The sequence below is a fragment of the Tachypleus tridentatus genome, chromosome 5, assembly GCF_004210375.1.
Source record: "Tachypleus tridentatus isolate NWPU-2018 chromosome 5, ASM421037v1, whole genome shotgun sequence".
In the NCBI taxonomy this organism is placed as follows: Eukaryota; Metazoa; Arthropoda; class Merostomata; order Xiphosura; family Limulidae; genus Tachypleus; species Tachypleus tridentatus.
The window spans coordinates 40,436,050-40,453,410 of record NC_134829.1 but is presented as its reverse complement, the minus strand read 5'-3'; the positions used below and the strand labels follow the sequence as shown (position 1 = coordinate 40,453,410).

The following is a 17,361-nucleotide window of genomic DNA, read 5'->3' as shown; positions in this document are numbered from 1 at the left end:
ACATTTTACTACGCCATGTGGGTTTATTTCCTTCTTTATCATCCTCATGGCCAAGTGGGTTGAGGCGTTCGACTAGTAATCCGAGGGTCGCGGGTTCGAATCCCAGTCGAACTAAACATGCTCGCCTTTTGTGAACCTGACGATGGCCGAAGCAGGTCGAAACGTTGTTCACTCCTCTACGTAAAAAATTTTCTCAACCCAAACGAGCCGTTTTTACATATATATGCTCGCTCTTTCAGCCATAGGGGCATTTATAAGTTGACGGTCAATTCCACTATTCGTTGGTAAAAGAGTAGCCCAAGAGTTGACGGTGGGTGGTGACGACTAGTCTTACACTGCTAAATTAGGGACGGCTAGCGCAGATAGCCCTCGAGTAGCTTTGCGCGAAATTCAAAACAAACAAACATACTTTCTCTTCCTCATTTTTTATTTCAAGCGTGTAAGTCTGTACGTCCACATGCTAGCTTCGTGAATTTAAGGTTCTGTGTGATTGGAAAAGCAGATGAAACTCTTGCTTGGTAAAATAAAAAGTAGTTATTTTTTTTACTACTCTGTAGATGAAATAAAATGTTTTTTGTGTGTTTTAGGGTACCATATAGCTAAAATAGAATGTCATGTTTTATCGTACTCTATAGCTGGAATAGAATGTCGTGTTTTACAGTACTGTTTATCTGAAATAGAATGTCATTTTTTAGGGTACCATATAGCTAAAACAGAATGTCATGTTTTATAGTACTGTATCTGAAATAGAATGTCATGTTTTAGGGTACCATATAGCTAAAATAGAATGTCATGTTTTATCGTACTCTATAGCTGGAATAGAATGTCGTGTTTTACAGTACTGTTTATCTGAAATAGAATGTCATGTTTTATAGTACTGTGTAGCTGAAATAGAGTGACATATTTTATAGTACTCTGTAGTTGAAATAGAATGACATATTTTATAGTACTCAACAGCTGAAATAGAATGTCATGTTTTATAGTACACTATAGCTGAAATAGAATGTCATGTTTTATCGTACTCTATAGCTGGAATAGAATGTCGTGTTTTACAGTACTGTTTATCTGAAATAGAATGTCATGTTTTATAGTACTCTATAGCTGGAATAGAATGTCGTGTTTTACAGTACTGTTTATCTGAAATAGAATGTTATGTTTTATAGTACTGTGTAGCTGAAATAGAGTGACATATTTTATAGTACTCTGTAGTTGAAATAGAATGGCATATTTTATAGTACTCAACAGCTGAAATAGAATATCATGTTTTATAGTACACTATAGCTGAAATAGAATGTCATGTTTTATAGTACTCAACAGCTGAAATAGAATGTCATGTTTTATAGTACACTATAGCTGAAATAGAATGTCATGTTTTATCGCACTGTGTAGCTGAAATAGAATTGCATGTGTTTTTTTTTAAGTACTGTGTTGGTGAAATAGAGTTGTTTTATAGTATACTGTGTAGGTAAATTTAATATAATGTTTTATACTATATTGTATAGGTGGAAACAGAATGCCATGTTTAGTATACTATACAGTACAGGTGAAATTTGATGTCATGTTTTTACATTATATTGTATAGGTGTTCAATAGAATGCCATGTTTAGTATAGTATACTGTACAACCAAATACTCAGAAAAATTTATCTTTCTGTTTCCACAACTTTGAGTCCGTTGTTTTCTGCTTTACAAGATATAGAATAACTAAATGTTACAAAAACAACAACAACAAAGAACAAGTAACTAGTATTCTCATTAATGTTTTTCTCACAAGAGGTATTTGTTTTTGTATTACTTGTGTTTGTGTGTGATGGACAATACCGACAGGTCATGAGAAGAAAAACGTGTTGTGTCACGTGTATTCTGTAATATTTCTGTATTTACTTGTTCAACCAAGACCATATATATAAAGTTTAGATACTAGTATCTATTAATTTATAAATACTGTTAATATATAATCACATTATATTATCAAAACCAACTTAGCAAAGAACAGTGATATACGTTTCAAATCGTTCAGTATTACTGAAATATACAAAACGTTCAGTTATTATAGAGAGGGTGGTCAATAAAAGGTCATACGTTAAGTACCCGTATCCAGGTACAGATTGTACATGCAAAATGACCTATAACGACCTTATTATGTGACTATAATATAGACTTTCTATAACTGCTAAAGAAGAGTGATTAGTTTACATTGGTAAAATACATCATCATATAGAGGGCTAAACACAATATATTAAAAATGATTTTGAATGTGCGAGTGATGCGACAGTCACGTCCGATATAAAGTCGTGGTGGAACGGAATGTATCATACCTACGTTTTGACATTATTTATTTGGCGTTGCATATAGCAAATTTGATAAGACCGAAAATTGATCGCTTTTGTGAAGGGTGTGTAACAGTCTTTTTCAAAGCAAAATATTCCCATACACTTACATTATAAAGCTGTGTTCAGGTTAGTAATTGAGAATTTTGAAGACGAACATATCGATAGTACTTAAAGCACTGGAATACAAAATCGTATGGATCAGTTGGGGCCAATGTATCATCTAGAAAGAGACCTGCCACAAATCAAATAGCAGTCGTGGTGAGTAACATGCGGCATATTGAAATAGGTGGGAATCCACAAACGCAAATATTAGTGTTATAGTGTTAAAATCCTCCCAAATAACCCAGACAACAAACAGTACTCAATATGATAAGGAATGACCTTCATTTAGGAAAGCAACTCAGTTCACATGTACACAAGCTTAATGAAGAACTGTCATTAGATTGGACATACATACCTTTGAACTAGTTTGTTGGTAGTCTAGAAATAATATATCGTAAAGTTCCAGCACCTTGCCAGTTTTGCACTAAATCACACAACCTGTTGATTTAATAATTCAAGTTTTAATATGTTTTTGCAGTGTTTGGTCATAATATGTCTTAAATTTCTATTGCCATAAAAAGTAGAAGCATTTTGCACATTGCATGTTAAAAATAATTTTAAAAAAGGTTTTTATGAAGAGGGAACAAAGAACATCACATGATAAACAAAATATTATTTTCTAAATACATCACAAAGAGTTATTGTTGAAAGGGATTTGAAGAACATCCCCGAGTCAGAGATTCTCGCTGGTTTCTCCACTCAAGGAGTGTCTGCAGTGAGGCTTATCTCAACTCGCAAAGATGGAATTACGATGCCGACCAGTATCCTCATTCTGACATTCACATCGCCATGTCCACATGCCACCATCAAGGTAAGTTATCTTAATTGCAGGGTACGGCTATACATTCCAAACCCTCTCTGATGTTTCCGGTGTCAGCGGTTCGGTCACTCAGAGACGTCACGTTGTGGTTCCTTAACGTATGCTCGTTGCGGTGGCAAGGACCATGATGCTTATGAATGTGAAACGGATCCTCGTAACATCGGTTGCAATGGCTCTCACCCATCCTACTTTTGTTGTTGCCCTAAATGGTTGGAAGAAAAAGTGATGCAATATTTGAAAACGATTCATAACATTACTTATCCTGAGGCTCGAAAGCTGTTGTCCACCACTTCATCTCGGACGTATGCTTCTGCACTTCGTTCCACATCTACAGTGGGAGTGCAGATGGATTCTCTCTGTGCCTCCAAAAGAATTATTTTCAAAGCAAAGGAAAAGTCTTTTGACCTCCATGGTTAAAAAAGATGATGAATCAATTTCAACACCCATCTCTGTTCCTTACGTGCATTCCAACAAATCCCAAGATCTACTTCCTTTGGTTCTGGGTACAAGCATTTCCTCGGATACATCTTCTCCTCCCACCACAAGATGCAAAACGATCATTCTTTCACGTCCTCATTCACTGGAATACTGTTCCAACAGCAAATACCTGCCTAGTCGACCCAGGGCAGGATCCATGGAGGTCGACACACCTCCCTCGAATAAAGACAGTAAAGAAAAAATACGTGGTCGTAAACAGAAGGGTTATCCATCCAATTCTCTTACCCATAAATAAAAGTGGTCACCTTGATACAATGAAACTGTCGAGGATTACGTTCTAATCTGAATGACATCAAAACACTGATTGCGTCCTACAATTCTGTATGTGTTTCCTAACAGGAAACATTTCTGAAACCTGCTGATACAGTAACCTTTTGGCGGTTTTCTCTGTACAGAAATTACAGGCTGTGTGATGGACGAGTGCATAGAGGGGTGGCACTGTTGGTTGATCAGCATGTGTCTACTCTTATCTATGCCACTCGATACACCCTTGAAGGCCGTAGCCATCCGTGTTTCCTTGGGTCATACCATCACTGTTTGTTCTCTCTACCTGTCGCCTGGAGAGACCTATGATCAATCAGACCTTGATGCTCTCCTTGAACAATTGTCATCTTCCTTTATAATCCTGGGGGACTTTAATGGACATCATCCCCTCTGGGGAAGTGCTGATATTGATAGGGAGGGGTCGCTCTGTGGAGTGTATGCTCTCTGATCGTATTTTTCCTCTTTTCAATACTGGCTCTTCCTCTTATTTTCATGCATCTAGTCAGCCCTTTACTGCTACTGGTCTCTCAATTTGTTTCCCTTCACTGTTCTCCCATTTTTTATGGAGGGTTGACAATAACCCACGAGGCAGTGACCATTTTCCTATAATTTTGAGAAAGACTGGACGTGGTCGATGCCATCCGACCCGCGTGCCCTGATGGAAGCTGGATCACACGAACTGGCCCTCTTTCACTGCTCTCGCAGAACTTGATCCTGCTATTGTCTGTAAGCCATCAGTAGACGACTGTGTGGCAGCAGTAACTGACTGTATTATACAAGCAGCTGCTCAATGCATTCCTAAAACCTCGACACGTTTCCACGATATCCTCGTCCGTGGTGGAATCCTGCCTGCCACATGGCACGGAAGGCTCAAAAATGGGCCTGGAATACTTTTCGTAGATATCCTACACTCTTGAACCGCATCGCTTTCCAGCAAGCCCGTGCACATGCTCAATGGGTAAGACGCCAAAGCCAGAAGGAATCTTGGATTAAGCTCACAACCAGCATATATTCTACCACCAGTTCCGTAGTCATATGAGACAAGATTCGAAAGGTCAGTGGGTAATATAATTCTGTCCCCCCTCTCCATCTTACTCTCTGATAGCCAAGAGGTAGCTGATGTCCGGGAGCATTGCCAATATTCTAGGTGAAAACTTTTGTCGGGTATCACCTCTTTCCTTTCGAGCTGATTGTCGCTATGACTATAATCGTTCCTTTACACTGGTGGAACTCAAACTGGCCTTTCATCTGTCTGGTGGTAGATCTGTTGGACCTGATGATGTACACTATGAAATGCTGCGCCATCTATCTCCTGCGTCTCTTGCTATTCTTCTGATTGCTTTTAACTGGATCTGGCAGGAGAATGTTTTTCCTGATGCCTTGTGCCAGGATATTGTCTTACCTTTCTCTAAGCCTGGGAAGGATCCCAAGATTCCTTCAAATTATCTTCCAATTGCTTTAACGAGCTGTCTCTGTAAGACCTTAGAGAGGATGGTTAATGCTCGTCTAGTTTGGTTCTTTGAATCAAACAACCTTCTCTCGCCCACCCAGCGTGGGTTCCGACGACAACGCTCCACCGTGGATCACCTGATTTGACTTGAAACGTCAATTAGAGAAACCTTTCTCAAACTACAACATCTTGTATCAATATTCTTTGACATTGAGAAGGCTTATGATACAACAAGGAGGTATGGCATTTTGCGAGACCTCCATATATATGGGCTACGTGGCTATTTGCCCATTTTTATTTACAAATTTACAGATTCCAAGTACGTGTGGGTTCGACACTTTCCCGTTCTTTTCTACAGGAACATGGAGTCCCTTAAGACTGTGTTTTGAGTGTCACATCTTTCAGTATAAAGATTAATGCCATCACTGAACAAGTTCCTCTCACTGTTGAAAACGGGGTCTATGTTTTGACTTTCACATCTCATGTCAGTCGTCGAACATGAGATATATTGAGCGGCAGCTACAGACTGCCCTCCATCGTTTACTGAAGTGGACCACAGCAAACGGCTTTAACTTCTCTCTCTCTAAAACCGTTTGCATGCACTTTTGCCGCAAACGGGGATATTCACTCTGATCCTCAACTCCGTATCGGTGAAGTTGTTCTGCCTGTAGTCTCTGAGACAAAGTTCTTGGGGCTTATCTTTGACCGTAAGCTAACCTTTATACCACACATCAAGCAGCTACAGGTCAAATGTACAAGAGCACAGAACATCTTCCGTGTCCTCTCTTCTACCACTTCGGGAGCAGCTCAATGTTCTATGCTAAAGATACATCGTGCTCCTATTTGATCGAAACTCGACCCTGAATCACTGGACTATGGCTCTGCCAGAACCTCGGCCTTAAAGATGCTGGACCCCATTCATCATCAAGAACTTTGGCTCTGCACTTGGGCTATCTGCACTTTTCCAGTTTAGAGCTTATACATAGAATCTCATGAACCTTCTTTGCACCTCTGCTATTTGCAACTGACTTTACTATATGCTTCAAAACTTCGTTCCTTATCAAAGCATCCCACCTGGGGTTGTGCTTTCCTTCCACGGTGGGCCATACCTTTTCAGAACAGACGATCTGCTATTGCTCCTTTTTGGCCTTCGTATTTAGGCGCAGTTGGATGAATTAAGTCTGTCCTTGGATAACATTGCTGTATCCACTGGTCAGCCCATCCCACCATGGCTTCCTACAGCTCCCAAATGTGACCTGTCTTTAAGTCATCTGAGAAAAGCAGACACTTCCGATTGGAAATACTGTCTGTAATTTACTGAACATCTTTCGAACCATCCTCCCATTCCTACTTATACAAATGGTTCGAAATCAGGTGACTGTGTGGGCTCTGCCATGGTTTGTTGTGGTTCGGTGATTGCTCGCAGAATCCCCTCTACAGTTTCTGTGTTCACTGCTGAACTGTACCCCATTTCTCTTTTCCTGAATCACATTGAAGCTAAGCAGTACTCAAACTGCACTATTTATACTGACTCACTAAGCTCTCTACTGGCCGTGGAATTGCTTTACGTTAGTTTACATCCTGTTCTCGCCGATATTCACAACCGACTGGCCCATTTCTCTTTAATATCTACTTCTATCCAATTTTTCTGGATACCGGGCCACGTTGGTATTCGCGGGAACGAGCTCGCCGGCACGGCATCTAAATCTATCTGCTCTGGCACTATCGCCACTGTGCCTGTTCCATACATGGACTATGGTCCTGTATTCAAGGCTCGGCTCCGTGCCAGTCGGCATTCGACTTTGAGTGAGCAACATGAAAACAAACTTTTCCAAGTAAAACCTTATATTGGACTTTGGCCGTCTTGCTTTCGTAAGGGTCGGAAAGAGGAAGTTGTTCTTACTAAACTACACATTGGTCACAGTATTTTAACTCATTGTTTTCTTTTATCTGGAACTTCTGCACCAGTGTGTGTGTAGTTTGTGTAGCACTCAGATCACAATAAGCCACATTTTACTTTCTTTCCGTCGTTACGACTCTCAACGACGGCACCATTTTAAACATGTTCTGTCCTTGTCCCAAGGTTAGTCCATAACGTTAGACAGTGTTATTGGTTATGTTGATACTGTCCACCTTGGAAATGTTTTTAGTTTTTAAACGCTATTAATCTTTTTAATGCTATTTAAGTTTTTTATATTAGACCTTTTTTAATGGGCTTCCATTTTAAGAATCACAGTCCATCTAGTTCAATTTGAAATTAGAAAATGGCCGTAATGTTAAAATACTCAAAACCAGGACTGGAAAGGTCAACTTCAGGTGACCAACACTGTTGTTTGAACTACCCGTTAGTCATCCTGGTGAGTTATTATTAAAATTTTGCTTAAAGTCTCTTAAAACTTTTGTTACTTTCTTTGTTGGAACTGGCCATAACGTCAAATAACTCGAAACCAGGACTGGAAAGGCCAACTTCAGGTGACTAACACTGTTGTTTGAACTACCCGTTAGTCATCCTGGTGAGTTATTATTAAAATCTAGACTAAATGTAAACATTGGTTTTATGTTATTTATATTTTTAAGAACTTTGTTTTGTTTTACCTTAATTTCCTTTTATGAATTTTACTAAATGTACTTTAATTTTAACTTTTTAACGGGTGTTTGGCGCAGCTAACCGAGCTGCTTTGTGCCATAAAACACCAAATCAACCAACCAACCAAGCCCTTATTCTTGCTGCTAAGAGCGGTCAAAGGTTGCAAAATAAAAATTAATAAACAACCTGTTTCACGTGTTATTTTGTATAAATATTCCAGGGTTACTTGGAACTATTAACAAAAAAGCTTAACTAGATGTAAAAATTATATTTGTTCTTCAAATGTAGATTTATTTTTAACAAGTAAAAACGTGGTTTTATTTCTATATACAGCCCTGCATGGCCAGGGGGGTTAAGGCGTTCGACTCGTAATCCGAGGGTTACGGGTTTAAAACTCCTCCGCACCAAACATACTCGCCCTTTCAGCTGTGGGGGCGTTATAATGTGACGGTCAATCCCACTACCTATAGTCTTACACTGCTAAATTAAAGATGGTTTGCACAGACAATCCTCGAGTAGATTTGCGCGAAATTTAAAAAAACAAAAACAAAAACTTTCTATATATAAATGTATATATAAAAACAAAAGCGTTACAAAAAATAATTAGTATGCGAAATAGAATGTTTGTGTTTTGTATATATAGATATATTGGAGAAACTTGACAGATTTCTAACACCACGTTAACACACAAACTTTCGCCCACATCTTACGTGCTTGAACATTTATGAGCTATGGGGCATGGCAAACACAATTCGATTTGTTTTAAAGAAAAAATAAATAAAAATCAAAGAAGTTATTCAAATTAAATAAATAAAACTCCTTAATAAATAACAGGAGTAAAGTTATGTTCTTTGCACACATGACCACACTGTACTTGTGTACTTAATGGTATTTTGTTGTTTTTTTTATTATCGCATAATACCACATTTAGTGACGTGTTGGGTTCTCTCGTTTTTCAATCTACTTTTTCGCCGTTTCCAGCACTACTTATAAATTATAGTTGCTTTATGTTATCTTGTATCACAGTGTGTTATCATGACCCAGAGTTTTACTAGTCTTCACCTCGGGTTTTATCACTATTTTATTGTACCAACTGCCTCGTCGTTTTCTTGTTTTTTAACTAAAACATTGATCAGGTCTTTCAGTCCCGCGCAAAATATTTGAATAGAGCATCTGTGTGTGTGCAATTCAGGTGCTGGAATGTCTTCAAGAAAAAAAAATTGTTCCCTATAACTTACAGTGTTATGTTTTATAGCTTTGTTGTTTGTTTGTTTTAATATATAATATATGTAAACATAAATCATTTTCCCAGATCAGATGCACAGCGGTGGCTCAGCAGTATGTTGGAAGGCTTATAACGTTAAAGTCGGGTTTCGATGCTCATGGTGGACACAGCACAGATACCCTATAATAAACATCTGAACACACAGTATATTTAGACTTTAAATGGTAGTTTATAAATTGATTTTACACCCGAGACTTGACAATAGAGTACATCTGAACGACGGTTTATCCCCAGCTATATAGGGATCTCACTTTCTCACAAACTCCTGTTATTAGCATACATTGCACTATTTCTGCCTCTATACTTTATAGTTTAGTTGTAGTGACCTCTTGTGTATGTTACCCCTCTTTTACCTTGCCATAGTTCTGTCAACATCGGCAATATAAGTAGATGCTTTCTGTTTCGTGTTAGAAGTAATATAACTGCCGTATATTCCAAATGCTTTACTTTGATGGCAGTCATATAAATGTCAAAACTGTTGTTCGTGCTGAAAGTCATACATACTTTTACAAAACGATCATGTTTTAATTGTTATTTTCGGTTCTGTATATGTAGGAAGTAACTCAAGTTGTTAACGGTGAAAGTTGTGTGTCTGACAGCAGTTAGGATGTGTTTTTATCTGGAACTCTGTGTGTTTGTTCCTTTATTTTTGAATATCACGCAAAGCTACACGAGGGCTAGCTGCACTACCCGCCCCTAATTTAGCAATATAAGACTAGAAGGAAGGCAGCTAATCATCACCACCCACCGCCAACCTTTGGACTACTATTTTACCAACGAATAGTGGACTTGACTGTGACATTATATCACCGCGGGGGCTGAAAGGGTGACTATGTTTGGTGTGACGGGGATTCGAACTCGCGACCCTTAGATTAGAAGCGCCCTAACCACGTGGCTATGCCGCGCTGTGTGTGCTTGTATATATACATATTCATTCACGACACACACAAAAATTACATGTGTAAATATGTTTTGTATATGTGCACAGCACGGTGGGGGGGAGAGGTATATTTAAATATACACGATAATCTAATCGTTTTGCGGCCTAAGGTTTCTCCGGTTTAGTTTATTATTACATCAGTGTGTAACTAAATTAACAAAAACTAAATAAATAAGTTTGTATACATGTCAAACACACTATATCTACTATATAGTAGTGTCCATTATACCTTCTGCCAGTACAAGAGCCCTTCAGGCCGGGTGGTATACGAGAGAGCTCGTGAGGTGATAATTTTCAAGAAACCGTTACTTTTCTTTATCCTCCGGGCCCGGCATGGTCAGGTGGGTTAAGGCGTTCGACTCGTGATCTGAGGATCTCGGGTTCGAATCCTTGTCACACCAAACATGCTCGCCTTTTCAGCCGTGGAGGCGTTATAATGTTACGGTCAATCTCACTATTCGTTGGTAAAAGAGTAGCCCAAGGATTGGCGGTGGGTGGTGAGGACGAACTGCCTTCCCTCTAGTCTTACACTGCTAAATTAGGGACGGGTAGCGCAGGTAGCCCTCGTGTAGCTTTGCGCAAAGTTTCAAAACAAACAAACAATTTATCCTCCGCCAGTCGCTTGACCAAAAGGATACTACGGGCTGAAACACTGTTATATTTACAAAACTGACTGTATCTACTGGATTTAGTTGGTGAAATGTAATTTCTCATAAGTTATTTGTGTCACAACACATAAGAATTACGTAAAGAATTATTAATACCATTCTATTTCTTTATTCTAATACATCCTATATTATTAGTTTTTATCAATACAATATACACATATATATATATTCTTTGAAAGGGGGTCGAAGGCCTCCTGGAGGATTCACCTGTTTTTAACCACTCGCATTGCTGTGTGTTGTCCATTTGTCTTTCAGTCAGTTGCCCTTAAAATGACGTCACATAGTGAACGCTTGATGTTGTAGTTTGTGTTGTCATGACGTCAGTAAACGTCATGCGAAAGCCATGAATCATGAGAATAATTATGCACTCTGTAGGTTATAACGTAACATCATCATATAAACTTCAAATGTAAGAAATATATATTTATTATTTTCTATTTTTGTTTTATTTACTCTTGTAACAGAACACTTTCGGAGACCATGTGGAATTATATCTAGTTATATAATAACACCAAGTATCTTAAAAGTGAAATAACATCGTTTATATTATTGCACGTTTCGTATTTGTGGGTGAGAAAAGTACACCTCCTAAATGTTTTATATACGTAATTGGAAAATAAAAATAAACGTTTTACTGTTGACTTGATAATTATAATTTTAACGCAGTGAATCAGTGACGATTTTATTAAGTGTAAACTTGAAAACTAGATTAAATCAGCTCGTAGTTTGTTTTTCATTGATTGATTAATTGTTTGGAATTAAAGCACAAAAGTAAACAATGGGCTATATGTGCTTTGCCCACCTCGGATGTCGAAACCCTGTTTCTAGCGGTGTGAGTCCGCAGACATACCGCTTTGCCATTAAGGGGCCATTTGTGTTTATTGGAGATAATAATACAAAATTACACTATGTAACAAAATGCTTAGTTTTTCTTGTTCCTGGGCAGAAAGTGTTATATCCCAATTGCTTATACCTAAAATAAATGCAGAAGACCTATTTTTCTCTTCAAACTTTACTTTTGTGACCTGGGTAATGAAATTTTCAAGTTTACCCATTTTCCAGAACATTTTAGGTAGATTCAGTGCTGAGTAGCTGATAGAGAATTTTCTCGAACTTACAAGAATTTTCAAGAACTTTCTAGAATGTTGTAGAACTTACGAGAACTTTCAAGAACCTTTTAAAATTTTCTAGAACTTTCCATAGTAATATACATATATATATATATACAGGGGCTCACCGCTTCAGATTAGTTCCAGCTGCCTAAGTGAACACATAGACCTATCTGATTTTATCAGAGATGGCATCAAGAAGCTGCAAGCATTCTCCAGACGCATTCTGCTATGTATGTGGCCAATTTATCAAGACAAGAGCAAAAAAGTACTCTGTGACTGCATCTGCTAAAATGTGTTAAGCCTACAAAGACATATTTCGGCATGCCTGTCGGGAATCAAGACAAACTCTGGGCACCTCATTTTACCTGCGAGCACTGCAAAAAAAACAAACAAACTAGAAGGTAAGATAGACAGTTTTTGCTTGCTTGAATAGTAAAATTTTATATGATACAAATTTAAGACTTTTTTTTAAATTTAAATATCTTTTAATTTATTTTTTTGATTTTTAATAGTATAAAAATATAACATAAAATACACATTAGTTTTGGATGAAATAAATTTATTCTTCATAATAATTTTATTTTGCTCTTTTGCAGGGTGGTACAGAGAGGAAAAGAGAGCCATGAAGTTCACTATTCCAAGAATTTAACATGAACCCACTGACCATTCAAGCAATTGCTACTTCTGAATGGTAGACCTTTCCAAAGGTCGGGCTGGCAAGAATGCATCTGCTGTCATGTATCCGGACCTTTCATCATCCATCACCCCAATGCAACACTGCCCTGAGATCCCTATACCAACTCTTCAAGAGAGAAAGCAGCCATCCTCAGAAGAGAGCAGCAAATCAGAAGAGGAGGTAGACGTTAAAGATCCATGTTACAATTTCAGAGGTGCAGCTGGTGAGAGAAACCCATACTACTCAAACCAAAGAGACCTCAATGACTTGATCAGAGATCTTGGTCTAACAAAGTCGAATGCCGAGCTTTTGGCCGTCTAGGCTCAAGGAGTGAAGTTTGTTAGATGAAAGTGTTCAAGTTACAAGTCAGAGGAAGCGTCACCGACAATTTTTTGAAGCTTCCTCACTCGTCAAGATGAGCTTTGAGACTTCTGGATGAGCTATCAATGAAGAAGCGCCACTCGTTCGGGTTACAGGCAATTCCAATTGCCTCGCATAGACCGTATACATTGTGGCAGAGGAGCAAAGCGAGCGCTTCCATTAAGATATACTGGAATTTGAACGCCGCTACCAAGGAGCATGTAACAAAAACATGATGGGAGACTATGTTGGGGGCTGATACGTGAAAGTGATTTACATTACAGTCGCAAATCTAGAACAACTACTCACTTCTAAACATTTTTGTATAACTTTAGTATAAATACATCTAAATCTTGATTCACGTGTTGTTTTATTCAGACCTTATGTAAATGAAAATGTGCAAATTTACCCGTTTTTACATAGAAAATAGGTTGATTTCTAAATTTCATTATCCAGGTCACAAAAGCAAAGTTTCAAGGAAATATTGGCCATTTTTTGTACTTTTACAACATAAAGCAATTAAGAAATAACACATACCATCCAGGAACAAAATTTGTGTTACATAGTGTTATCCTTGCTGTTGTAATAAATTATTATAGGGGTCAGTCGCAAGAAAATATTATTCTTACAATAATCATGATTTTCGTAACCAGGTTTGTTTTATTTTGTTACTACTTTTATGTCATAGTTTCAATATATTTTCAAACTCTGAAGGTTTGTTGAAGAATACTATTTATTCCGCGGACACAAACAGAAGATTTGTACCTTAGTTGTGCATTATAGCTTTCGTAACTTCTTCAAGGGTATACTGTAACAGTACACGTCAGTCGAGTTAGGTGGTTAAGGCACTAGACTCGTAATTCGAGGGCCGCGGGTTCGAATCCCCGTCGCACGAAACATGCTCACCCTTTTAGCCGTGGGGCGTTATTATGTGACGGTCAATCCCACTATTCCTTGGTAAAAGAGTAGCCCAAGACTTGACGATGACTAGCTGCCTTCCCTCTAAGTCTTACACTGCTAAATGAGGAACGGCTAGCACAGATAGCCCTCGTGTAGCTTTGCGCGAAATTCAAAACAAACCAAACGTGCTTGCCTTTTCATCCGTAGGGGCGTTATAATTATAACGTTCAATCCCACTATTCGTTGGTAAAAGAGTAGCCTAAGAGTTGGCGGTGGGTGGTCAGGACTACATGCCTTCCCTCTTGTCTTACACTGCTAAATTATGGACGGCTAGAGCAAATAGCTCTCGTGTACCATTGCGCGAAATTCAAAACAAACCGAACTGTGACAATAGACCCCCTTTTTAATCCTATGTTAGTCAAAGAAATTGAACTGTTGTAGTTCGTGTACTCTATAGGTCAATTTTAATTCAACAGTTTTTTTTCTGTGAGTGCAGTTTCTCGAGTGATTAGTTTCGTGTCACCTTCAAATTAGCGAGTTGGTTATAAGTTATAATTAAGTTTTAATGTAACTTAATTAATCTCGTATTCTGTTTTATTAAAAATGAAAGTTTTTACTAAATCTTTTACCGTTTTTGACCAATTACATATATACACACACACACGCACGTTTTTTTTCCTTGTTTTAAAGTCACGCGTCGAAACGTCATTTAATTTTGTTACCAAGGTAACATCAACTCTCATCATAAGTTCTGAATTTTTATTCTTAAGCTTATATATATAAACTTCAGACAGACAGCATTTTGTAAATATAAGCTTGGTAACGGGCCGAAGTGATCCAGTGAATAAACACCTACATAAAACCTGTTTTCGTAGCTGTTAACGAGCATGTATTCTGTGTTGCATGTTGTCATGTGTATTCCTACGTTCAGTTTTATTTGGAAATACTTCCGGAATCGTGTTATGAAAGTGATGTATTATTTCTAGTGGATTAATCGCGAGTGTCCTTCAGTTCATTGCGTCACCAACACTCGCTTTCAGAGAACACGGATTTAGCCCAGATGTGCTGTAATCTTTCCGTTTCTTCGCCTTTTTTGACGTCGTGAGCTGCAATTATAGAAATAGTATTTAATAGTGATGTATAAGTGTTTAAAAACTACGTGATGAATAAGTACGTTTTTAAGATATTTCATATCTCGCTTATAAGAGTTGGAAAATCATAATTTTTTATTCTACCTGCATTAATGAAGTATAATTTTATTTTGTTGAAGGTATCTCTAAAATACTATATATTAATGTGTAAGGTTTGATTGAGAAAATTCTTTCAAGAAAGCTTGTATGTCAACTTGATGAGAAAAAAAATATTCCATTTTAATAACTACTTTTATTGTCATTGTTTTCTGTCAGCCCAGAACTGCCCCTCAGTGTTGATCATATCAATTTGTGTAGGCCCCCCCCCCAGTGGCCCAGCCGTATGTTTACGGACTGACACCGCTAGAAACCGAGTTTCGATATCCGTGTTGGGCAGAGCACAGAGAGTCCATTGTGCTTACTTTCAAACAAACAAACAGTTTGTTTAAAACTGTCCTGCAGCGCTCATCACGTCAGTGTTTCATGTGTCAGGCTAAAAAAAATGTCTTTGCTTGAATTTTTTTGTTGTTGTTTCGAGTCACCGAAATGTACACAGCAGTAGTACGTCATTATTCAGTTACTTACTTCTTAACCTGTGAAAATGGGTCATCGGGGGAAACAAACGAAATACTCAATATGCAATTTCTATTAAACCAGGATTAAATCAGAAATTTGAAAAATGCTTACTATTACAATTTTAGAACCCATGGATAAAATACGAGGAGAATATAATATACCCATTACTGCTATAACTTTTGTATCTCACCTGGCTTGTTGATCCTTGGTATTACACGAAAGGCTTCGTCGTTTCTGAATATAGAAAATATAGTATGGTAGACATTTTGTAACATTTATGTTAGGGTTAAAATAATCGCTGAATTCCGAATTACAGAAGTATTTCATAATCAAAATATTTCGCAGATAGCTCTTGTGTAGCTTTGCGCAAAATCCAAAAATAAGCATAATCAATCTGTATTTTTTAAAGAATATTCCCTAGTTTTTAATGTAAGGTATAGTTTTCCATAGAAGTACAGTTCAAGATAATTATTAAATTTAATGCATTAAATGTACTAAAGTCAGGCAGTAGAAATCTTGACCACGTCTCTACTGTGAAATGAGCTGCTTTGAACAAGAAGTGATGCAACTGCTTTGCCATTTCTACCAAACTTCTCGACTCAGCTGCTTCTCCGTCTTTTATCTCTTGGGAAGTAGATTAGAAGTGAGAAGCAGTTGAGTCGAGAAGTTTGGCAGAAATTTAAAAGTCCACTACAAGAGTTTCAGAAAGAAAATCCATTACGGACTGAGAGTTCACTTTTACTTGTAGACTTTCACGAATGGCAGAGCCGGATATGCAATTTGCTTCTCAAAAATTAGTCAAGTTGCACAAGTGCTTAATTTATATTTTGTGTTACATTTATCGCAAATTATTATTATGCAGTTAATCATATCATCCGTAACACTCTTCAACGAACTCGCTAAATCTTATTTGCGTATTTCACGCCAACCTTGTTGGACCTGAACCTTCAGCGGTGTTGAAAAAAAAAAGTATGACGAAGCCTGATCACTGCTTCCAATTCATGCGAAAATTATCACACTTGTAACAGAGTTGTTTATTCTATGTTAGGTCCTGTCTGTCGAACACCCTAAGGCACTTCAGTCACTTGAAAAGACACGGCTTATGAGAGATGACGCAGACTAGGGACGAATCTTAACCTCGATGTCGCTAATGTATATTTATTGAAGACACGACTCAAGACTGGCGTCATGGATAAGAATTGACTGAAAACACAGCTTAAAGTTGTAATTACTCAAAAATATTTACTGAGATGGCTGTCGATGGCCAGTGTTTACTAAAGAAGATAAACACTGCTGAGGGCATGAAAAACGTTTAATTTCCACGAGTCATCCAGTGCATCAGGCAAGTCTGAAAACGACTTGCATTGATATATAAGTACAAACAAGGTCAAGATTTAATGGTATTAGAGGGAACAAACATAGAAAACGTTGAAAAAAAAAAGAACAGTAGGACTAACACATATAAACTATGAAGTAAACTATGGAATACAACCAATAGATTAGAGTTTGTATGCGATAGGACAGATGCGTTTATATGTGGAAAATACAACCCGCGGATGAAATACTAATACGTCACTTACGATTTAGGATACGTGGATTGCAGATTGATGGCTGATGTCATTATATTAATTAAAATGGTTTCATTGGAAGAATGTATGTTC

The 17,361-nt window shown here is 37.8% G+C and overlaps 2 protein-coding genes across 6 annotated transcripts in view; both read left to right on the top strand.

Moving 5' to 3' along the window:
• Positions 1–17,361, top strand: part of LOC143250989 (uncharacterized) — a 131,997-nt gene that overhangs the window by 90,059 nt on the left and 24,577 nt on the right. The window lies entirely within an intron of this gene.
• Positions 12,207–16,731, top strand: LOC143250990 (uncharacterized). Its single transcript, XM_076502257.1, has 2 exons — positions 12,207–12,459; positions 12,655–16,731. Exon 2 carries the CDS (start codon positions 12,747–12,749, stop codon positions 13,053–13,055), a length of 309 nt encoding a protein of 102 aa, XP_076358372.1. The 5' UTR covers positions 12,207–12,459; positions 12,655–12,746; the 3' UTR covers positions 13,056–16,731.